Source organism: Charadrius vociferus, unplaced genomic scaffold, assembly GCF_000708025.1.
Source record: "Charadrius vociferus isolate BGI_N301 unplaced genomic scaffold, ASM70802v2 scaffold455, whole genome shotgun sequence".
Classification (NCBI taxonomy): domain Eukaryota; kingdom Metazoa; phylum Chordata; class Aves; order Charadriiformes; family Charadriidae; genus Charadrius; species Charadrius vociferus.
This window is the reverse complement of record NW_009648550.1, coordinates 853,633-877,962: the sequence shown is the minus strand read 5'-3', so window position 1 is coordinate 877,962 and position 24,330 is coordinate 853,633. Positions and strand designations below refer to the sequence as shown.

General features: G+C 40.4%; 1 protein-coding gene across 1 annotated transcript in view; it reads right to left on the bottom strand.

Annotated features, from left to right (window-relative positions):
- Positions 1-403: 403 nt before the first annotated feature.
- XRN2 (5'-3' exoribonuclease 2) overlaps positions 404-24,330 on the bottom strand; it is a 43,380-nt gene continuing 19,453 nt past the window's right edge. The window contains exons 21-30 of the mRNA XM_009886051.1: positions 24,221-24,304; positions 23,231-23,328; positions 23,050-23,129; positions 21,071-21,127; positions 18,920-18,988; positions 18,688-18,822; positions 17,037-17,164; positions 10,794-10,854; positions 5,209-5,350; positions 404-466 (exon numbers count right to left, since the gene is read on the bottom strand). Of these exons, the coding sequence (XP_009884353.1) occupies positions 404-466; positions 5,209-5,350; positions 10,794-10,854; positions 17,037-17,164; positions 18,688-18,822; positions 18,920-18,988; positions 21,071-21,127; positions 23,050-23,129; positions 23,231-23,328; positions 24,221-24,304 (917 nt within the window). The remainder of the gene's footprint in view (positions 467-5,208; positions 5,351-10,793; positions 10,855-17,036; positions 17,165-18,687; positions 18,823-18,919; positions 18,989-21,070; positions 21,128-23,049; positions 23,130-23,230; positions 23,329-24,220; positions 24,305-24,330) is intronic.

Sequence of the window (24,330 nt, the reverse complement as noted above, 5' to 3'; positions counted from 1 at the left end):
TCCGATTTCTATGCATTCTTTAAAACTCCGTGTCTGTTTTCAGGCTCTTATGTGTGGAGTAAAGGATGTTTGGAGTTCAGATTGACAGGCACAGCTAAGCACAGCTTGTATACGCAATAAAGACAAAACAGCACTCCTACCTCATCAAATGTCTCACAAGCAAATTAGCAAGTCTAGTTTACTCCAATTTTCGCAATACGCTATTTCCAAGCGACGTAGCTCCCCACAAAAAAAATAATCAGTTTGGTAAGAAATGTGCACATTTAAAACAAGTATCATCATTTTAAAAACTACAGGGATGTTTCTTAAGGATTCCATTTTTCCCCCCAAATAATAAAAGAACAAAAACAAAACCCCCAGACATTTTCTATACTTAAAAAAAAAAAAAAAAAAAGGTCAAGAGCTAATTCCAGCTGTATCTTCCTGAGGGAGGTGGTAGCGGGTAGGGCCTCCCGGGGCCATATGCCTACAAACAAACAAAAGCAAGCATTTATTTTTTGGATTAACATCATGGTAAACAAGTTAGCCGAGCTTCAGGCGCCATACAAAAATGAGACAATACAGCCTTTGCACAGAAAGGTACCACAGGCAGAGCTGAACCTCTCGTCACGGCGTTTACAGATGCTCTCCTGAAAACACAACCTTTAACTTCCCCCAACGGAGAGGGGTTCTGTACAGCACCGGCCTCAGCTTCCAGCTGTACCGCGGGAGGAGCACCGCTTCTACATCAGAAATACATTCGCCAAAAAAGACAGTACTGAGGATAAGTTATTTCCAAGATGTAACGCCTCTGCATATTCCTTGCTTTCAGCAACACTGGAAGCAAAAAGGTACAAAGTGTTAAAGCCACGTACATACACACACACACACACCTGAAGGGCACATCTGAAATGCAAATTTTTTAATTCCTACAGAAACGTGGGCTTTGCAGTATGTACACTTGGACTTTACGTAGAGCAATGACTGAAACGTCATTTTCGCGGACTCATTAAAGTATCAATTTGAGATGTGTGATGCCTGTGTGCCGTTAGCGGGATTAGGCAGGTTTATTTTTTCAGAGGAAAAAAATAATTTCCCTCAAGTACCAGTTTTCTGGTTGAGTTGTAAGCAATCTTACGCTAAAGCAAGGCAGACATTTTTACAGATAGGCATTATAAAGGAAAAAAAAAATATTGTATTTGTTACAGAATTTTTCAGTACTTGCCCATTTTAGATAATAGGCGAAAGATGCCTAAATCCCACCTCTGAAATCACTGTGAATTAGATATATTATTGTATTTAAATTTACATGAGGCATTCTGTAAATCAACTATCCAGTGAAAAATCTGTTGGAGAATTTCATACAGCCCCCTCGAAACATTTAAAATTATTTCAAAATCTGACCTATTGCAGAGACCAGAAAATTAATTAAATGTGATGCGCTAACGACAGCTACAGGGCTTTGTTTGTTTCTTACTTGGAGGTTTTTTAGTGGGCAAGGGAAGAGTGGCTTCCTTTCATTTCTTTAAAAGAGAAATCCATCTTTACCCTGTCCTGTGGGGGCTCAGAGATGACGGCTGAAACTGAAGGGGCAGCGAGGGAACCTGTGATGGGGGAGGTTCGCTCCAGCCTGCTTCTGTCAGGCAACCCAAAATGACTTTCTGAACGGAAAACCAATTTGTTACACCCTGTTTTTACAGGACTCTGAAAGAGAGGTGCAGAATACACTGTTTCCACTACAAGGAAAGCGTTAAGTTTGTTTTCGAGTTTTATTGCAATTAATTAAAAAAGGAAACTAGTTGACTATATGCCTTGAAAAAGCCTTCCAGTTACATAAATGGCAGCAATGCCTGTACAGAACTACAATTTAGAGGTCTTGTAACAGTTGCACAAGACATTTATCTGGATATTCCGTCGTGCGTTATTACAGACCGAAATAAAAATGTCAAACACCTGCACAACACAATCAAGTTCATTCTTTAGTTTTCTGGAACAGCTGGGAGACACCAACAAATACCTCCCACCACAGAGCAACCCATATCCATGGCAGTTGCATTAATTTTGTAAGCACTTTGTAGCAGCGCGTTTATTAACCTCTTCAGACCATGTTCTGTATGCTGTAAAAAAAGAATTCAGAGGTGAAAGGGACCAAAGATAATTATTTATGCTGCTATGTGTCACCACTTCCACTTGAATCCCTTTTCAAGGCTTTAAAGCTTTGAAATTTACAGGCAGCAATGCTAGATTCAATTATTGGTTTTGCACCCTAAACCCTTTAAGGTAGCTTCTAATTTTACCCCAGTGCTGTCAGCCCCGAGGCAATAATGACATCTGGAAGTTCATTTAAAAATAACACACACACACACACACACACACACACAAAAAGAAAAAAGAAAAAAAGAAACAAAAATTTAAAAGGAGATAAAAAACAGTTGGAAAGCAACACAACCGCAATGGAAATTTTTTAAGAAAGCAAATTTGCTTGAGCTGAAAGATTTGTCCTTAATAACCATCATGTATGTGAATACAAATAAAACTGTTGTCACCATCCAGTTTTAACTTTGTTTCATGATCCAGCAGACATGTCCTGTGCCACTGACAGGTGAATTACATTTTGGGCAGGGCTGCAATATTACCAAACAGCGATATGCCTCCTATTTAATCATTCAGGTGGCAAACAGCTGGAGAGCTGCGAGGGCGGAGGTTTTCTGTCCCCGCCAGGCTGCAGATGTCCACGATGCTCTGAGACCCCACAGTTATGAGACAGCTTTCCAAATGTGAACTAGGAGGGGGTGCCCTCCCTGAGCCCACACTGCAACCATTTCTGGAAGGCAATTCCTGTTCACCTTTGTGATTCCAGCTGTTACGGATGAAGATTTAAGGTTGGGAATTAACTAGTTTAAGCACCGATTCCTTTTGCAAATATATCCGCCTACGCTAGGCAGGATAAAGAGTAGAGAAAGGTACAGCGTAGCAGACAGACTTTTTTCAAGCATCTATTTTCCAGCCCTAGTTAAATACTACCCAGACTCCACCAGCATCAAAATCCTCCACTGATTTTTCTACATTATTACAGCAGCCCCTGTTACGGATTAGTGCAATTATGCATTTATTCCTTTGTCTCCAGTGTTTTAAGTAAACCTGCGTGACAAAAAAATGAAAGATATTTGAAAACTGATCCTATCAATACACCTCACCCAAATTTGACATATACTTAAAAAAAAAACCCAAAAACACTGGGGACTAGTTGGGCAGCACAGCCAGGATTCAAGCCCCACTGTTTCCTCATTAAGCCTAAAGTGATCATAACCCACACTGTCTAGTTTTGCTTATAGCCAAAACCAGTCCTGGAAGGATTTGTACTTGTAATGCCTCCCCACTATACCAGAAGCAAGAGTGCTCGGTGGCATACTCGCTTGTCTTTTTCCCCCGTTTCTGGCTGCAACACCAATATGACAACTGAATGAGCTAAAGACAATTCTTACTCCAGTCTTACAAGCCTCCCCTGCACTAAAAACGCTTCAGGGTAGGAGCTGGGGAGGGGCGAGGGGGGAGAAGGGAATCTCACCGCTGCTAACAAGGGTTCAGCTGAACAAGAGTTTAAGAGTTGGGAGCGCTGGGGCAGACCGCTTGCAGGCTATAGATCTTTTCAGCAGCACCACGTAATCCCGCAGTCGGCAGACAATGCTGAGAACGGTATTAGCAGCGCACAGGCTGTTTCTGCTGGGCTTCGGTCCTGACGAGCTCAACCAGACAGAGAAGCACACGGCACTCTGCGAAAAGCTGCCCCAGCAAAGGCCAAAGGCTCTTCTCTTACAAACTCGGTTCGACAGTCCGTGTTTTTATTGTATTGGCTGCCTCAAAACCCCCACACCGTAACAATGTCATGGTGCAAAAGTGGTTGTGATAGATAGTGCTACCTGAGTCTCCCAACCGCCACAGAAAAGAAAACCAAAGCAGACAAAGAATCAGAGAAACAGTAAAAATGTTGTAAGATGACTTTCACACATGCTGCATGACATTACAATTTAATGGATTGTACTTGCAGTCCCTGCTGGATAAGCAAAGGAGACCTGGATATTACCCAGTACACACACTGCAGGGCAGAATTTACACCTACATGAAAATGACTATCTGCTGCCAATAGCATGGAGAAACAGCCCCAGAAATCAAACACCAAATCTGACGGCGTTTGTGCCTTGGGGAGGTGGGCAGACTGGGAAGAAGAAAAGCAAAGCTAAGAGCGTATGCTAAAAAGTGACTTGTCTTGAGCATGTTTATGAGAGGTAGCTGAACCACGTCCCAAGAGAAGGCAAATATCAAGCAGTTTGTGCCTTAGTTTCATATAAAGGATTGGGAAATAGTGTTGTTACTAGGCAGCAGTAACCTGCCCACAGCTGAGTAATAGTTCTGACTTGCCAAAACAGCAACAGAACTTAAATACGGATATCTGAAATGTATTTTACACTTTTATATAGCACTGTAAATACTCAAATTTCTAGTACAAGAGTATATGCAGATCATCTTTTTACTGGGAACACACGCACAAAGAAAATCACATAAGCAAAGTCACCTGCTACTTTCAAGAAGCATTTTCATTCCGTGGCATTTTCATAAACTGATGACAAAGTCACCTATAATTTTGGATGAGGTTCTCTTATCACGTTCACTTGTTTTCGTTTAACCACACAAAGCTATTTTCACATGTGCTTTCACAGACACGTTTATTCCTCTGGCTACTAGAATCTAACATTTGCATTTAAGCAGTTTTTCAGCTAAGAGAACGCCAATAAACATTCGAGGGGAAAAATAATGAAGTCGCACGAATCTACATTTTAAACATACTGGTGAGAAACCCTTCTATCCTCAAAATGTGCAGCTGATGGATTTCCTTACAGAAGAGGAAGAATCTGCTTGAAATACTTGCTTTCAGATTATGTTTTCTCAGGCTGCAAGAAGCGTGTGACTTGGTAGCATGTTTGATTGACTTCTAATGAAAAGCAGTAGTGGCATAGTCATGGCGTGGGCCCTTCGCCAGGGGTACACGTGGAGGGGCCGGACAAGGCTGGGAGGCTTACCTGTCAGTTCTTGTACTGGTGACACAGCTACTGGGCTAAAACCAGCTCAGGAATACATACCTGTGCTGCATTCACTCTCCACAGCCACACAGGAAGGAAGCCTCATTCAGGGGGAGAACAAAAGATGCAAAACGGGGCAACGTTTTCATACCTGTCTTCCCCTGTCCATCCGATCTTCAGGTCTCTGTGGGTAACTCATTGGTCCACCCAGTCCCTGGTACTGATTTGGCTGGAACTGATTTTGGGATTGCAGCATGCGGTTCCAGGCAAGAAGAGGAGCAGCTCCGGCAGTTCTGTGTAAAGAAGAAACACACTGCGGCATGAACTTAGCTCCTAGAGACAGCTTCACACCACAAAAGCCAAATTGCTATAGTCTTGTATAGTACGTGATTCGATTTGCCTCAGAGTTAAACCAAAAGGCCACACTTGCTTATTGCTTCACCACAGCTCGAAAGGTACAGAACCAGGTACTACCACAAGCAGCAAATTCAATTTTTACAAACCCGAGGTTTTTCAGATTCCTTGGAAGGATTCTGTCTGCCTTTTATTTTAGGGGCAAATTTGCCAATTCATCCGCACTCATCTTGAACGTAGATTAAAACCCAGATATCACCAAGTTAGCTAAACGTAACACACCATCCAAAGAGTAAACATGTGCGATACAGGAGAATGAGGCTTTCTTTTCTAAATGTCCAGACTCTTTCTGGGAGTCCATTCTTTCTAGTTAATTGCAGGTTGCAAATGAATTCTTACTGCGAGTATTCTGAATCTAGGGTAGGGGCCTTGGCTGCTTTTTCCCATCCATTATTCTGCTCAATATGTCAGAAGGTCTGATCGGGAAGAAACCTTTTCAAGTTCTATTGATGCCGTTTTCAATTGACCACGGTGACCTAGCAACATAAGCACTAATTGGCATGGACTGACTGACATTTGGTGTACAGTTTATATGGGAACGCAAATTCAACATCCATTATAATGTAGTTTGCCATCCTAGATTACTAGCAGCAAGAAATGTTTTAATTGCCTTTAAGTACCTATTCTAACATTACAATTATAAAGCAACAGGTATAATACATCAAATCATTGTTTGATTAAAAATATTTAGAAAAATGATATAGCCATGATATAGTCTTTAAAGCTGAGCATGGGTAAGGGTACAAATCCTTACAGAATTCATAGCAGTTATGTTTTGCAGTACAATATATCGTTGTAAAGGAAAAAAATTGGATAGTCGAGACAGTTAATCTTTTCTGACCCCTGTTTAAGAGAGAGTCAGCTGAAGAGTGTGCGGCCAGCCTGCTGAGAGACGGGAACAGCAGAGAGCATGAGCACCGCATTTCGTATTTACCTGCTGCACCACTGAACTGAAAGTTACCTTGTACGTCTTCAAAGAGCCTCTGCCTAGATTCACTGGATTCAACTGGCCTCCTCGGCCCTGGAGGAGTAACCCTACCCAGGGGCTGATATATTCTTTCAAACACACATGCAGTTCGGGGAGGAGGTATGACTTTCATGACCAAGGGAGGATTCACAGCCAGCTGTACAATGTTGGGCAAACTGAGCTTTGAGCTACTTTAAGCTACTGAGGAAGCGATGCTGGGAGAGGAAGAACTCTCAAACACACATTTCACCAGCTGGAGCAGAGGCAACGCTGGAATCAAGACAGGTAACCGTAAGATTAAAATGACGACAACAGGCACTTTGGACATGAAGGCTTTCTGATTTGGGATGCAAATTGCTTTTGGTTTCACACTAAAGCCTGCAGGACAGCTGCTCCACCTGGTCAGATTAAGACCTGCCTGAATCTTAGAACGGCAAAAGAAACTCCTACCATCTCTAGCAATAAAATAAATTGATTTGTATTTATAAAAGTATGAGTCTTACCTAATAAATATGCAATTGGTAAATACGATGTGTAACGCGCACTAAAAGTGAACATGCACAAAAGCTAAGTGGTAATACTGAACTGTGTGGTTTTATTTTTAGTTTCAGAGGCATGTCTAGAAATGCACAATGTTACCTGAATCATTCATTAGGAGGAGCAACACTGCATTTAAAGTTAAAAGCACATTACACTTTCAGGGACTAAACACTCAAAATCGGTATTCAAAGTATGATAGTCCTTTTGATTACGTGTTTTGAGTACTAACCTTTCCCCGCCCCATTATTTCTACAAAACGGCAGACTTTCCAGGAAGAATACACTGCTCAGCCTTAAGAAAAACTACAAGGAATTACCTATATAACCTCAGCTCTAGGACTTTCATCACCTGTCACTCTGTCTCTACACCTTTGCTACCACGCTTGTGATAAATACCCTCAGCAACTGATAATCACAGGCCAACACTTCCTACGTGCCTAGAATGGGAAAGTTTGACACAAGTGTCATTTAACATTAGTATGTATTTGGCACAGACTTTAAACTACTTATTTTAATAAAGTGTTGCTTAGAGAAAAGTTGGGATATGTAACAAATGAAACACATTAACATTAACATCGCTATTACGCTGGGGCATTTTTGCTTCGAGGCCATCTGAAAGAGTTCAGTTGGTGAATTTTCAGCTAGAACCACTACATATTCTAGAGGATAAACCTAGTAGGAAAAGGAGGAAAAAAAAAAAAGCTGCAATGCATTTTCTGATCTTAAAGCCAGAAAAGCAGCTTACACCTTTTGATGCTCTTAATTCACAGGACTATGTACTATTTTTAAAAAAACTCAAAAAATTAAATTTTCAACTGGTAAACAGAAATCAGGAAATTATAGTCCTCACAGCACTTGACTCCCTGTTCGTCTAGTGGATGTATTAATTGGCGATTCAAATTACCTGAGGGTGGGGATTTGTACGCAGCAAAGCTGTGCCTCACGGGTAACAAAAAAAGAACTGTGCCGCTTGGAATATCACCTGAGTTCACATGGGCAGATTCACTCAAATGCACTGATCAGAGTTATGTCAACTTACGATTAAACTAAAGCGTATACATACAGGGTAGCTAAAATACAACTTCAGGAAACTTTATACAGTAAAACATTTGTGTTCCAAACTCAGCCTCTTTGGAAATCTCTTCTATGAGCAGGTTAAGCAAAAAGATTTGCTTAACCGCATTACAAATTTCCATCAGCGAGGAAACCAGGTAGCAAATATATATATATAACCTCTGAAACATATCAGGTCTCACCAGCACTAAAGGCAATAGCATGAAATCTTCTGCAATCTCCAGTAATGCAGCCCAGTTAGAGCAGGACACGCTGAAAGGTAACCTGTTCAATGGCAACTCACCGATTTTATTTTACTTGCTGCACACTGAATTGCATCACTAATTTAAAAGTTAGAAATCTTATGCAGGAGACAAGATCATCTGGATTATGAAGAAGCAGCTTGACCCTATCGGGGTTTTTTTCCCGCCCAGGCCTGTGAAGCAAGAGCTAGTTTAGCCACTGCTCCAATACTCTGTCCCTGAAATAGCACAAAGGCTCAAAGCTTTCCTGGCGAGGAGAGAGCTCCTTGCTTATCCCTCGCTTGATGACGCAATTCAAGGATATCGTAGCCTCCTGCCAACCCACTTCATCTGAAAAAGCTAGAGCAGGGGCTGGCCTCTCCCTCAATTACTTTCTTCTCAGGAATAGAGGTGATGGAGAACAGAAATTCCTTGCCGTTCTCCCCAGCAGCACCTTGTTGCTCCTGGAGCACCTGAAGCTGCAGCAGCAAGCGGGGACAACCTTAGGGGCAACGGTACGGCAAACTGACAGCTCCCAGGGAACTGACTGGGAAACTGAAAACCTCTCAAGAGGGTTTCAGTTCAACAGGTTCAGCCATTTGTTCCTGCACCAAACCTACCCATCTTTATGTTTCTGTTTAAACTTTTGCTTAAGTCTCCGCTCTTATCTCTGTATAGCCACTAACTCAATATCAGCCCTAAGCACCTGTTTGATTTGTTTCCCCAAATCAAACACCTTCCAAGACCTTGGCAAAATTACTTATCCCCAGCACCGAAACTTGCAAGTTAGTGATTTTCATAAACCATCAGAGGTCTAACAAAGCACCATCAGGGAAGGAAAGCACTGTAAATATACTGTTGTCACTCAAAAGCTAGAATGGCATTCTCCAAGCTTCTCTAAAGCTTATTTTCTAGGTGAAGATGATACATCTTCAATTTGAAGTTGCCTCAGCGGACATCAGTTTCCTCAAGTTTTGGAACTGAATAGTGAGGTCTAGAAGCATGCTGGACAGGTTAGCAGATCAAATCACCAACACTGTCTATCTGTAAAAATGCTCTGAAGTACCTGGGCCATGTGTGGTCACTTCTAAAAATATTAGCACAAAGCGAGTACAGTAACCTTATGACAGGATTCTGATTAGAGAGAGTCGATTATTACAATCGTAACAAAAACATGTATTTCAAGTGAGAAACAAACACAATTTCTGGCTGAAAGAAGTTATTTATATGTGAATTGAGAAACTCTTCCACTTTGCCAAAATAAAGAGCCTGGTAAAACAACAGAAGTATAGCATTGTAAAAGTTACAGGCCTGTAGCAATATTTCACAAAATGGTACTAAATAAATTTGATTTAATTAAGGTGTGAGAGTAGCAACTCCCACGGAAAAAGCAATATTAGTTTGTAATGCAAGATTCATTTATAATGCAATATTCCACATTGATGTGGCACAGGACAAGGGAGCCGGACTTATTTCAATGGGGATCAAAATGGTTGCCATGGGAAGTGTGATCGCGGAGAGCTCAATAAATTCTCCCAAAGCCGATATTTTCAATGGTTACTATTTGCAAATAAAACCACGGAAAAAAAAAAAGTTGTGCTTCAGAGCATAAACTTCAATGATCTCACATATGCTTTCATTTCTCCATAAATATAAATAAATATCATTATTCATAGCTTTCACAGGTACCCTGGAGTTTATAAAGTCCATCTGACTTAAGGACATACAACCTATCAATGAAGGAACGCATGTAAAACATCCCTTATTATCAAACCATGTCACATTCCTTCTATTCGATGGCACTTATTGGACTGCAGATTCCATAATCCTTCCCTGAGTCCCTTCTGCATTTAATTCAGTTCAGTCTTAAGTAGTTAAAGAAACTGTTTTCAGTGGCAACTAATAACTACTGACCTACAGTGACACTGCCCTACAATAGGCTTGTCAGGCCTGAAAAACTTGTACCAAAGAAGCTGATTAGGACTTCAAGAGGTTTGTAGCAAGAATCAATGGCTAGTCTGTACTAATGCTGCGGTTGCGGCACAGAAATGATAAAAGTGGAACACCATTAGTTATGCCTCATTAAGCTCCACAGCCCTCCTAAAAAGAAATTTGTTTAGCCTGTCCAAAATCTAATGCAGTTTTAAGCTCTCTGTGTTCAATTTCATAGTATCTCAAAAGCTTCAATAAGATAAAGGCCAAAGAACCAAGAACGGTACCAAAGCACCAACAGTAAAGTTAATTTTGAAGTCTGAGTTTTAATGGAAAGTGTTTTTGCCTTCTTTTTTTAATACAAAGTACTCAAGCCTTTTAAAAGGATGAACACCACATAGTGCACTCACAAAATATAAATAAATCATGGACATTAATTAACTTAAAAAAAAACTGCTGTACAGCATGATTTAAACAAATTTAAACAACAAAGTTCAAAACAAAGAAAAAAAAAAATTTGTGAAGCCCAGCAGAACCAAGCACATCCTCCTGGGCACATTTTACAAAACTTCAATCCCTCTTGCCTTACCTCTGTGGTGTCTGTTGAAACAAGGGCGTAGGACCTCGCCAAGACTCCTGAGGTCTAAGATCTAGAGGGTAAAACAAAATGTTAGAACAAAAGAGACCAAGTATACTTAAAGAATTATGCTCCACTTACTCTTATACACGCTCGAGAATTTGTTTTAAGACGACTAACAGAAAAGCTCAGACTGGACCAAATACATTTCACCAAGTCATTGGTTACTATTGCTGATTTTCATAGAGCCCTTATGTCGGTCAGTGGCAAGCTTAGTACTAATTAATAAAAGACAACTTTTTTTTTTTATATACGTCAAATAAGCTTCAAGTTATAAGAAGAATGAACTTTAATTGCTAGAACTAGCATTGGTTAGTGCTCAGACACTTCAGGGTATCTTCTCTCAAATGTTTAAAAATGCAGAACCATGTCTGTTATCGTAACAACTGAAGACTTCACTTAATGTTTACATTTCTTACAAATACATTCATCACTGCGCTATATGAAAAAATACAGATACATAGACACACACACACACCACTGTGTCATCATCACAACACACCATGTCTGTGAGAAACTAATATTTAAACCTCAAAATAGGTACAAGTTTCCCTCTGATTAGCCTAAGCTATTCTATAAAGCAAACTAAAAGAACGACCAGAGCATGTAACAAAGCGAGCAGTTCCACTTTATTCGTGTTTAAATATATATACACTTATATTTAGGACATATTTAAAGACAGTAAAAATATATTTAACAGTTAACCTAGACAATGATAACATAATAATAAAAATCTATAATGTTCTCTCAGATAATGTAATCAGACTGAATTAAACCTTTTCGGGTAAAAACTTGGCCAGAGACCCAGCACTGCAGTTATAAGAAACTGCAGTGAAAAAGACCACCCAGTTCTCAATTGTTTCTTCCACCCAAACTAACTCTTTACAAAGATGTAGCAGTAACAACATTGCTTTAACAGGACATGCAATTAAACGGTTGTTGTTCTTCTAAATAAACTGGTCAGTAAACAGGATAAAAGAAACCGTTAATCAATAGCTCCCCAGTCAGTCCACAACACTCAAATTGTGCATCAATCAAAAGCTTCAGTTTCAGTGACACCTTTGATTATTTTCAATGGTGTTTAAGTGTGACCTAATTTCAACAGCTGGTTCCAGAAGCAGTCTAATGGATGCACTGCGATGGGACAGCAACGCCCTGATAAACTGCCAATATTCAAGTCCGCCAAAGCTTTTGCAGGAAGAAAAGGGAGGGGGGAAAAAAAAAAATGGACAGAGGAAAAATCTGCACCTCTCTCCTAACTCTGGCTGGATTGTCAGCAGGCTGCAATGGTCTGACCCAGACAGAAACCTTTCACGGCAGCACTCGAAGGCGCAGGGGAGGGTGCGGGCAGCCCCCATCGCAGACAACACTGTCTCGTCAGGGGAAATAAAATTCTGATCTGCCGTTAATAAAAAGCTCTGCTCTTCCTGCCTGGGCCTCCTGCAGGCAGAGTTCATCCAGCCCACCCAGCCCTCCGAGCTGCAGAGGGGTACGCGCTGCATTTTATTTATTTATTAAACATTACATATACGCACACATCGGCCAACATAGACACATACAGACACATATATACTGTTATCAACTGATGCTCATAATCAGGTATAACTGGTTATTTCACATATACTGTAACCAGTCTAAAGCATCACAAGGACTAAAGATGGGTATGTGGCACTTATATACAGATCAGCCTGTGAATTACAAGGACTTTTACGTGCATAAACAGGCTGTACGGACGCGATGCTTTAGTGGCGATGTGTTTGCTTTTGAATACAAGATTAGTACAACACAAGAAAACCCAAGCCCATAATGGTGTCTTCAGCCACTGTTGGGAAAATGAGCGATTAAGACACAACATTAAACTGAACCTTTTAAAAAAAAAAAAAACTACAAAGATGAAATTGCTAAAAAAAAAAGTAATTGGTAAAGCCTAAGAGTGTCACTACTTGCAATCCAAAAATATCCTAAAACAACTTTTTAGTTCTAATAATTTCAAAGTTTCACAGACACCAGCACCACAGAAACACATGAAACAGAACCGCGTTCTGCTGAAAAACGTTTTCAGATGCACAAAACCGCTTCATCTGGAGCTACTAACACCTGTAGTTCTTCATCTGCAGCCCCCACACTGAGGGCTAGGTTTTGGTTTTCTCACCATAAGCAGACCTGCAGGTCTCCTAAGCCTGTCTCAGTTCTCCTTTTGCTTGCTGGGAGACACAAACTTCCAAGAAAAATCCCTATATTCCACGGAGGATGCTTCCCCCACCCTTCTTCTCTGTGCGGGCTGAGCTAGGCAAGACCCCCAAGTATCCGGACAATTATACAGACTAATACAGTCTCTCCCTTCCTGACCCTCCCTGGTCAGAACTTCACATTTTAATTGAAGTTTATTAACACATTTTCCATTCCACTGCCAGGGTCAAATGGTGCTCTAGTGAGAAACCCAGTGAGATGATGCTGGTCTCGCCCTAGTACAGTGTTTCCCATTCACACAGCTCCCTGCTTAAGGGCTAGTTAAAAACAGGTGTCCTATTTAATCACTTTCTTTCCATCTGAAGAAGAAAGGACCCAGCTCTCCTGCTCTAACCACATCTTCTTGCAGCTCTAGGGAACAGTTTAAGAAAGAGTTTAATGAAATCATCATAAAAACATTTAAAGCCACCTTATTACTATTCATTTGTATGGCTCTGACAGTGAGTAATCTTTGAGCGAAAAAGCTTGGAGCAGTGAATTGCACTTCAAAAAGGCATAAAATTGGAGGAGAAATGACAATTAATATTTTCTTTAGTCTTCAAAACTTCGGCATTTCCTAGAGCTATAAGGCCAAATAAACCGCCTTCTCTAGCAGCTCCTCAAGTAACAATTTATCTAATCAGTGTGGCAATCAAAGACGAGATTTTGTGTTTACTGATTGCACTAATCAAAAATCACTTTTCAAATGCAGCTAATTGACAAGTTTACTGACTGAAATGAAAGTCATAAATCAGATACCCTGTGCTGAAGAAACCAAATATGCCATTCACAGAGAACTGCCACACTGCACTTGACTCTCCAAGTTATCAGCACAGACAATTATTCATCAACTGAAAATTGGCACATCAAAGTCAAATCAGAGAACAACAGTAAGGAACACCCACAGCAGGCTCTTGAGGAAGAGATGGCACTTTGGTTGACCGCATTGCCCTTCTAGAGTCTAATTTTATTTCATCATACATATAAAAACATAATACATCAAATGAAAAGTTGCTCTGCATCAATCCCACAAAATGTGGGAATTTTAACCACATCAGCTCTAGTTTTTCAGGAATGTGTGGGTTCTGGACGCTTCCCAATTCAATTATGCCACAACATACACCTGTTCTCTCACAATTGCATAGCTGATGAACGCAACTTTGACACAAGAGATAACATGCCCCATTGAGAAAATTCAGCATATGCCTTCCCATTTCTTCTAATTTGACTTTCTAGTTGAAGATACTTGTGCTTTGGCAGAGACATTTGTGCTTGAACTGAAGGAGGTGACTGCAAAAGGCAAGAAGATAGCTGTGCTGTCAGATCTAGGAACACCTTTCGGTACTCCTAGACAAAATGCTGTCTGGGTGAAACTGGCCCACGTGCTCAATTCTGACAACAAGTTTCCATCGGAGGAAACACACTGTCCATGCAGACTGTTCCTGTCCAATAAGATGGCCACCACCTACTGCAGTGAGGTTCAGAGAGCTGCTGACATGCTTCCATCTGGACAGCTTTGCTTTACACTCAAGGCACACAATCCATAACCATATGTTACGGTGTTCAGGTACGGTCCCATTTTCAAAAGCATCCTTCAGTGTGAATGTCAGAAAGATTCATTTCAGCAGAAATTTCTGGCTACGACACTTGGAGGTATTCTTCTAACAAGGGTTTAACCCTTTTACCAGGGTGTCTACCTGGTAAAAGAGGAGTTAAGACGCATGCGGCCACTTAGCATTATGTCAACCACTGCTATAGTTAGTTGTAAAGACTTCACATTGCAGTCAGTTTAAATCAGAAATTAATTAGAGTTTAAGACTAATCTCCTAGGACAAGCTTGCTATCGTTCGTAGAAGAGGAGGAGAAACACAACAAAATTAACTGACAAAGAATACATTTGCAGCATGTTGCGCTGCACTCTCCCACGAAAACAGTGTGCCAGGAACCAAGCTTCTCGACTCCTGGATGAAGAGCCCCGGAGAGCAATGGCAGGTGCACAACCCCTGCTTTGTGAAAATGCCTTTGTACGACTACCGCCGGCAGCGTGCAAAGCAGCACGCCGCAACGGTGGCTGGAGGGACCAGCACGTTGACCTCTTTCTGCTGCATGAACAGGAAAGCATGAGATCAACCTCTGCCTAATGGAAAAAGCAGCATTAAGGAAAGTGGCACAACAAGAGAAAGAAAGCAAAGGGGTGGGGGAAGCCTTGCTTTCAGATTTGCCAGGCACACCTGCAGAACAGCAACTGGGGATGCCCAAGGTAATTTGAGGGTGAGGAAGGGGCAGAAGATAAGGGGAGGAAGGGACATATGAAAGAAAACCACCAGACAGTTTTTCTAAGGCCAACAGATGGACTGGGATTTCATATCGATCAGTAGATTCAAGCCTACTCAATCTGAAAGAATGGTGGCATTGGGGCATATTTTTGCATGTGGAGTGCTTCCTATACAACACAAGGTGCTCAGATGCCATGAGGATGAGAGCTTTTTAAGTACCTAATTAGCAAGATCAGTTCATGTACATAAGGCAGAGAAAACTCGTTTGAAATAAGTATTTCCCACAAAGCGTCAAGACTTGAGTTCCAGAAGACTTGAACAGCAGCATAGGGACCGATAGGCTCACAAATACTTTCTCTCTCCCCAAAACCACACAGACTTTCTCTTTTTGGAGATGCAAAACCAGGACAAATATAAAAACGTGATGCCTGTCTGGTCGTTCTGCTTTCCCATTCCCCACGCTCTTCTTTTTAGATTATATTTCCTGTTTGTCTAAAAAAACCAACACACTTGTTTTCCTTTAATCAAAGCTAATAGCTCCAGGCTCTCGTATTCAATCCATCTCTCCACTTAAACCAATCTGATTCCTTGCACAAGAAAGCTTCTGCATCTACTACTCAACTACACTTCATCTACTTTGGGACTGGACGATAAGTTTAATTCAGAGTGGCCATCGATATCATTTATTGGCTGTTTCATATGCAACAAAAATGCAAGTCAAGTATAAAAAGGCTGACAGCTTCACTACGCAGTAACCTGGTCTTCTATATGTGACAAAATGTCGAAGCTCAAACTTTATCTGTGTCAGCTGTTTAAACTTCAAACGCTTGCATAATTCAATATTGCAAGAATTCAGCTCAACGGTGACAACTTCTTACTTTAAAGCACCTTTTAGGCAGTTTAGCCAAGTTTCTTCCTGTCTCAATCCCACCATTACAGAAACGCAGCTCCTGATAACCAGTGAAGAGACAGGACTCTAGCATCCTTTTTGGGAGCCCTTCATACAGGCAACTCCTTCCCACGATGAAGAACTCCACTTTAGGTCGCAGAGGATTTATCTTACCACTTCTAGTGACCCACTTGTTCACCAAGCCAACAGCAGCGCCATCCCTGACCTCATGACCATCTCCTACCATCACTTTGCCAAAAGTTGCAAGACCTACTGCAAGCAGGAGAAGCCAACACAGGACTACGAACCAGCCTTTTTGGTTTAGTCTGGCATCTTGGCACCAACCACAGCTCTTCTGTCAGTCCTACAATCTCTCCTGATCTGCCACCATGGCTTGTGCATTAGTTATTTTCTGGGGCCGGCATCCTCCTCTCGTCGTTCTCTTCAGACACACAGCACCAAGCTTCTAAGTCTACTGATGCTGGTGACATTGAGATTCAGCCACATACTCGATACATTCGGGATAACAGACACTAGGAACCCTTAGCAGACAAAATGCTATTTTTCCTATTGCACTTGAATACTGGGCACAGTGTTCAAAATGGGATCCCACTTACAAGCACAGAATTACATTTTAATACATTTCACTATAGTAGTTCCATAAGAGCAACAGAGAACAGCAACACAAGGTTAATGAATACGGATGCCTGAATCCACTTTTTATTTGTAATAGTGCAACAGACCAAAATAAAACCGTAGTATTTTTCAAACTCTGAAATGCAGAAAGCAGAACCCACTTACTTGACAACAATTTTGGAATCTGCTGCTGCCCACTCAGAAGCGGCCTGGTGTATGGGCTCCCATAAGTTCCAAGAGGTACTGCATTGGCGTACATTCCTGGCATCCATCTTTCCCTTGGCATCGTATGGCTATTATGTGGAAAAAATGGAAAGGAAAAAGAATATGAACGCCATTTTACAGCACAGCTGCTACCCAGCCCATCAAATACCCCAGCTCTCTCCAGTGTGTCAGTGGAGATGTGCACAAGCACAACGCAGCGACTCCCTTACAGATCAGGGTCCCAGGCACAAACAAAGCACACGCTTTGTGAGCTGGTCCCACCAAAAATCTTGAAGTTTGCATAGCAAGCCACAAGAAGCAAAAAAAACCCCCATGAATTTCCTGCAAATTGCCTAAGAGTTCAGTAAAACTGAACTGCTGTCACATTTCCCAAGAAGTGAGAGTTAATAGAGATGTGGGATTTAAAAATATTGGTGTGCCAATGCTTGCCAGCCCTTTGCTGTTTCTCCTGTGCAGAACTACACTCGCATTAAGACTTTGATGCTTTTGGTGCCTGCCATCCTGGACAGCAATTTAATGAGACATCATATGTAATCAATAATATAGCTATACTTTTTTTTTTTTTAATAACTACGACACGGAAGAACAGAAGATCGTTCCAAGTGTAGCACTGGAACAATTATGTTTTCCAACAAACTAATGGGGGGAAGGGTGTTGCTTTTTCTTTTTCCAGTTCCTCCAGAGACATAAAATGAAGAAGAAAGCATTTTCTCTTCCTAAAGAGACACTCATGTTCAGTTGCTCACAGAGTTTACTTTTACTTGCTAGTAATACAATCTCCTTTAAAATGTTCTCTTTTCTGGCTCTGATAAACATATGGCTTCTTTCCCTCCCCAATAAGAGAAACCACTTCATTTTTTCTGTAATACATAAATGCAGCTCATTCTCTCATCCTGCATTCAGAAGCATTCTTGTACTACATTGCAGCACCTGAGAATGCTTGCCAGGCCTTTGCTGGTTTTCCTGTGCAGAGATACTTTTGGTGCCTGCCATCCTGGGCAGCAATTTAACGAGACATCATATGTAATCAGTAACATAGCTAACCTGGACTTCTGAAGAACTAATAAAAACTGACCGTGGCAATACCTTGAAAAGGGTCAATCAAATGGATTGTACGGTGTAACACATGCTTCATACACAGGTTCTTAAAACTTACTAATTTTTAAAAGCATAAAAGACATTCCTGTCTTCTTAACAGTCTTAATTATCACTTGTCTGCAATATTCTCACTGTGCCTTCTGTACTTCAAGCAAGTAACCACCAAACAAGTTGAAAAAACACAGTGGGAAAGCCAGCTAGAAATATTTAGTGGAACCTTCCCCCAAATCAAGAATAATGCAAGACATTACTGCAAAATTATAGTAATATACAGTTTTCATCAATACTGAATTTAAATATCAGATGCCAAAGTTTCCAACATGGAACACCAGCACCTAATCTCTCTGACAGTCCATCCTCATCTCTGTTTTTTTTTGTTTTGTTTGTTTATGTTTTTTGTTTGTGTTTGTTTTGGGTTTTTTTTAATTAAAAGAGAAATAAACGAGTATAGTCATTACAGCAAGACAGTCAGTAACAATGGTACCAGTCTTACCCTAAAGTTCTAAATGCTGACTGGTCCAAATGGACTGGTTTTCTGTCTCGGTTAAAACCAAGCTGTGGTCTCCAGGGCCTGCCATCGTTGTTGGTTTTTTCCCAGTCTCCTGGCTTCAGAACTGGAGCAGGTTTCCTTAACATTAAAAATAGTCCATAAATACTTATCAGAGCAAATACTCAGATTAATGAAAGAAAATGGAATTATTTGAAAACTGACAACTGATACTTACTTTGCACCAGGTAACACTACAGCCTTGAAAACAAAGTCTTCATCGAATTGTGGATCTTTGAAAGAGATACTACAAGAAAGTATTTGAGGATTAAGTTTACTTGATAATTAAGACAAGCAAGGTTAAAAAGTAATTGCTGCTTTATTAACAGTGATGTACAACACAGAAAAGATAAGATTCAAGAACCCACAACTTAAACTGTGAAGTGCATTTCTTGCACATGGATATACTGACTATATTGGACTTGGATGCCTCAATTATTTTGCACAGGGTGATCTGTTTCCTCCCCTGTATCAATAGCCAGGCAAAAAAGAAAGTTTAACTGTTTTCTAGACATTGGTCCTGTGAACGGTAATGAAAGTATCTTCTGCAGACCCTTGAGTACAAATCCTCTACTCAAAGCACTGATTGTACTTGATTAAGTTCAAAGGCTGCCACAGTACAGACAGGAAGGATATCAGCTTGCTATGCCGTCTAGTCAAAAGCGTACAAAACTTAGAAGTGGGATTTCCTGGGCCAGGGAGTTTTTGTCCCAAAAGGAAGCGTTGCAGTTGCATGCAGTTCTTGTGGGGCGTTATACACCTCTTTTCAGTGACATCTTGCAGACCCTGCATTTTGAGCTGCCTAGAATTAGACAAACTAAATAGAAATAGAGCAAAAAGTGCTGGTACAATGCATTATATAGCAGTTTGGGTTAGCTCTAGAAAAAATCATGCACACTCCTAGCAATTCCAATCTCCTGGTGTAAGTATCCAGGTCTCAGGTAAGTCCCACTAGGGACGTGTTTGAAGTACACAGCACCAGCCTGCTTCCTGTTCTCTCACTACCTACCATTTGATATAGAAGAATGCTTGGGATGCCAAGAGAGATAAAAGCAAACAACTAAGCAGAATAATCTCACTCTTCCAGCTGAAATACATCTGTTTTTCAGCACAGAGAATGAATGAGACTCGAAGGAAAGAGAATAATGGTCCCTTGGAAAATTTAGCCAAAGTCACAAGAACTGAAGAGCAGAATCATGACTGTTCATACTATCTCAAAAGACAGGAAGAAAAATCCTTGCAATAGAAAAATGGACAGAAGCGTAAAACAATTCAAATCTCCTGACAGGAGCAGATGGAAAGCCAAAAATTACCTTTAACTCATCCCTCAAAGTAACTAAATCCCCATTTCAAAACATCCTTTCTACAATATCCTGACAAGCCACAACTTAGCATTTCTTACTGCCAGTAGACAGTTGCACTGGTTGAACCAAGTTATGCCTCCTTGGAGGAAAAAACTATGCAGACAGATCACAAGTGATTTTCAGCGTCTCAAGTATCTTATGTGGCTCAAGAAGTGAAAGGTTATAGGCTCAAGCATTACATACCTATTAGACTGTGCCAAACTAAGTGATAATGACATACAACACACTAGATCTACAGAAATTTGCTGTCAAGTGCAAGAATAATTAAAATCATCTGCAACCACAAGATTTACTCTTGGAAACTCTGTGTTGTTTTGTATTCATTATGAAGTTTCTTATTATTCTCCCAAAAATCCCATTCAGGCAAAGTTAATATTACTCCTTTAGTTCTTACAGACATGAATTTAATATTCTCAGGCATCCTCTGTGAATTGCTAGGAATAAAAATGGGTAAAAATCCAGGAGGCAAAAATCAAGAGCTGGAGGGCTTTCAATCAATACCCAATTCTGTCTCGGAGGCTTGCTCTCATAAACGTTTTGTTTCCTTAAATTTAAAAGGCTTGATACCGACTATCAAGTTCTGTAAGTGTTGCTCTTTGCTTGCCAAAGACCCAGAAGTACGAACAGAGAGTGAGCAGAAAAGCAACAGCAGGAAAGATGGAGGTATTTCTGAAGGGATGAAACACACTGGCTTTGATGCACTGAGAAATGACTGCTTTGGACATCCCTGCAGGGCACGCCACTACGCACACTCTGCTTAACCACCCTAACCCAAGCCCACTGTGTTACCACAGAATATCTTGGATTCAATTCTCACAGAAACCCAGAAACGTTTAATGCAAAAGCTTCAATTTTATTGAGAGAGGTAGTCTGTTGCAAATTCAACAGCACGAAACACTAGAATAAAATGAATTTTGATTGCTGTATTTTGTAGACAGTTGCATGAAATCACAGAGCTTACTTACCTGACTGCAGAATTTTGCGCAAGATCACGCAGCATTGGAACAGGAGACTCCACTACCCTGGTAAAGAGGAAAACCTGTTTAAACGTCATGTATCATGTTTCTCACCATTTGCTCCACTTTCTCTCTTGCTACCGCTCCTGCTCCTCTGTCAACTAAGCCTGCGACACATCAAAGGGACTTCAAAATTAACTTGTCTTTCCCCTAAATCAAATACTTCTATAAGCAATGGAATTACCTGATCCTTATTTCTTCATGTCATTACTTTTACAGCGGATTTGGGTGGATTCCCTAGAGTCTAACAGCGGGTTAACACACTTCCTGCTGTCAAGCAGCCTGTTTACAAACCTTAGTACTACTCTGCACCTTGGAAACCTCCCTGCACTGCTAGGGTTTGAGTATAACCAGCCAACAGGTTCTAAGAGGGCAGGAGAAGACCAGAGAGACAGATACACATGCAGTACCATGAAGACACAAACTTGCTTCACTAGGAAGAAAGTGGCTTTGAAGTTAAAAAAAAAAAAAAAAAAAAAGAAAAAGTAGCAGCTGTTGTACACAGCACTTAAAGAGTCTCCTTTCTAACTCAGATTTAATAGGCTGACATGCAGTTGTATCTTAACCCTTTCCTTCTTTCCTCCAGAAAACTTTACTCCTTCAATTCAAGCAGACAAACACCACACTCGAGAAAATTACTCTTATCAATCAGAAACCAGACTCCTTTGTTCGCCCTACTGCGCACAACTGTCACAGACCTGTGTTACACACAGAGGTCACAAAGTATACACACGCTGGCTGAATTTCATCCAAATCCTTTTAGCAGAGTAAGACTTGTTCCCAAGTGGCAATATAAATGCCTGCTCATCTTCACAGAATTCCTAGCAAACTATTTCTCTAGGTCAAAAAATACCCATTTCTCATGTTCTATCTAGGGAAGACGATGCCAGAAGAGTCTTTTTTTCCTGCATTGCTATTCCCTCCAAGAACAGCTCTGACTTGCTCATATTCTTCACAAGCCATGACAAGAATGGAGAAATGTATATTAGTGAGTGTGACCTAGGATACATTATCTGTCCAGCAAAATCGGAGTGTTTGTGCATTTAATGCAAATGAGTTACTGAACACCTGCTTATGCCTCTAAGCAAAGTTAGATAAATGAATGCATATCCTACAATGCGAAGATTACACTGATAATTTCTCAAACTAAACGCATTATCTAGAAAACAAAAAATATTAACATTTTTTGTATATGTAGCTGGTAACAGTCCTGAATTTGGTGCTATAGCCTAAATGGAAAATGGCAAAATATATCTAATATATTTCTATCTGGACTTTTCTTTAATGCAATTAAGATTAGCATATTAAAAGCAGAGTTGTTGAGGGGGTTTGTTTAGGGTTTTTTGTTGTTTTTTTGTTGTTGTTTTTTGTTGTTTTTGTTTTTTTAAACCAGCATGCACTATTGGAAGTTATATCAGATGGCATTACATTTTCATTGAAAAGCAAAGAGGCCAAAACAACGTGACCTTACTGAATAAGGCCACTGACCACTATAACTTTTATTATATAGGCTCTGTTTACTTATTGAAGTCCAAACATTATGAAATACATTAAAAAAAAAAATAAAAAAAATCAGTTTCTACAGATGAAATGACAAACACAAAAAAAGATTCATCAATAATTAAGCACACACATTAGAGCGCTTTAAAGATTTCTGATGCTGCTTTAAAAGCCTATTTCTGAAATAAAAAAGATAGGATCGTAGAATGTAAGTTTTACTTGCTTGGTTTTTTACATATGCTGATGATAATACGCACCGACTACGAAACCTAGCGGAAAGCATGTTTAGCCTCAAAATGAAATGCATTGCTTTGTCAGGAGTTTTAGGTTTCCCGTTGTGGGCACAAAGATATATTTATTTAAATGCAGACATAACTGAAGGAAACGTGCTCTAGCATCAAACAACCCATACCAAAAGCCATACTCACTGATCTGGAAGAACGGCATTTTCATTCAGTGTAAGCTTCCCCTGGATTCCGTGGCACAGTTCTGGGGGTATATCAACTGGCTATGGAAAAAATAATTTTTCAGCTGAAGCTGAAAGCTGAAGCACTTTTAGACCTCCACCCTCACCATTTACACAATCCCTTAAGAAAAAGCACAACCTACCTCTGTATTTTTGGTCTTGTACTGTTCTACAATAAAGTCACAAAGTGGATGGTGTTTTCCAACAAAGAGAACATCACCACCAAGGCTATTTCTTCTGCCTAGAAAGATGAAGAGAGTGGGATAAGAGTTCAGAGCAAAGAGGGAAGGAAGGAATACAGCAGACCAGCACACTGTCCTGTTGACACCTCCACGGAAGGAAAGCTTCTTTGTGATTTAGTAGAAAGCTTTGAACATTCCTCGAGAGTGCTGGAAAGACAGTATCTCTGCCCAGAAGAGGATGTCTCTGGTCACAAGGGTAATTGGCAGACAGTAGAACAATGGGAATCTTGTGTTCATTGGGAGGAATATTGAATTTAGAACAGAGCAATGTTGAAGATACATGTTGGCAAGGAAAAAAAAAAAAAACAAAACAAACAAAACACCCAAACCCAAACCCAAACTCCCCAAAACCCGCACACCTTCCAAGAAGTTTACCTAGAAGAACCAGCTATTATTTTTGTACAATGGAGAAAGTAACACATACATTTGCCTATATAAGCTGAACACAAAGCTTCACGTATCATAACTGGACACAGCCAGCCTACTGGTCAGAACAGCCAATACACCTATCAAGTTTTACCATCAACTCTAACCATGGAACAAGTTTATTCTTTTGATTGCAACATATTAATCTAACAAGTATTTTGACAGTATATACTGGTAGAAGTTTTTCACATGATTAAGCTGGTATCTAATTTTCCGGTTAAGTCTTATGCAGGTCTACTTGAGTAAAAGAAAAGTAAGTGAAAGCTACAAAACCAAACGCATCAAGAATTATTCTAATTACCAGCAACATCCATGAAGAAGAGGCCGCAGCTTGCGTCCCGGTTTGAGGCCTAAGCCAGGACAGTCTGCCATAATTCGATCCAACCAAACACTTACTATACCTTGCTCATTTAGGGTGAAACACAGTAGTAAGAACAAGTTGTAACAAAATATCACAATTCTTACTTTCTTCAGGAGTGAGGTCAGGGTAGACTTCTTCCAGTGCAGCTCTAAGGCGTCGCTCATCAACAAATGGCAATAATGCAACACCTAGTAAACCAAACTAATTCTTTTTC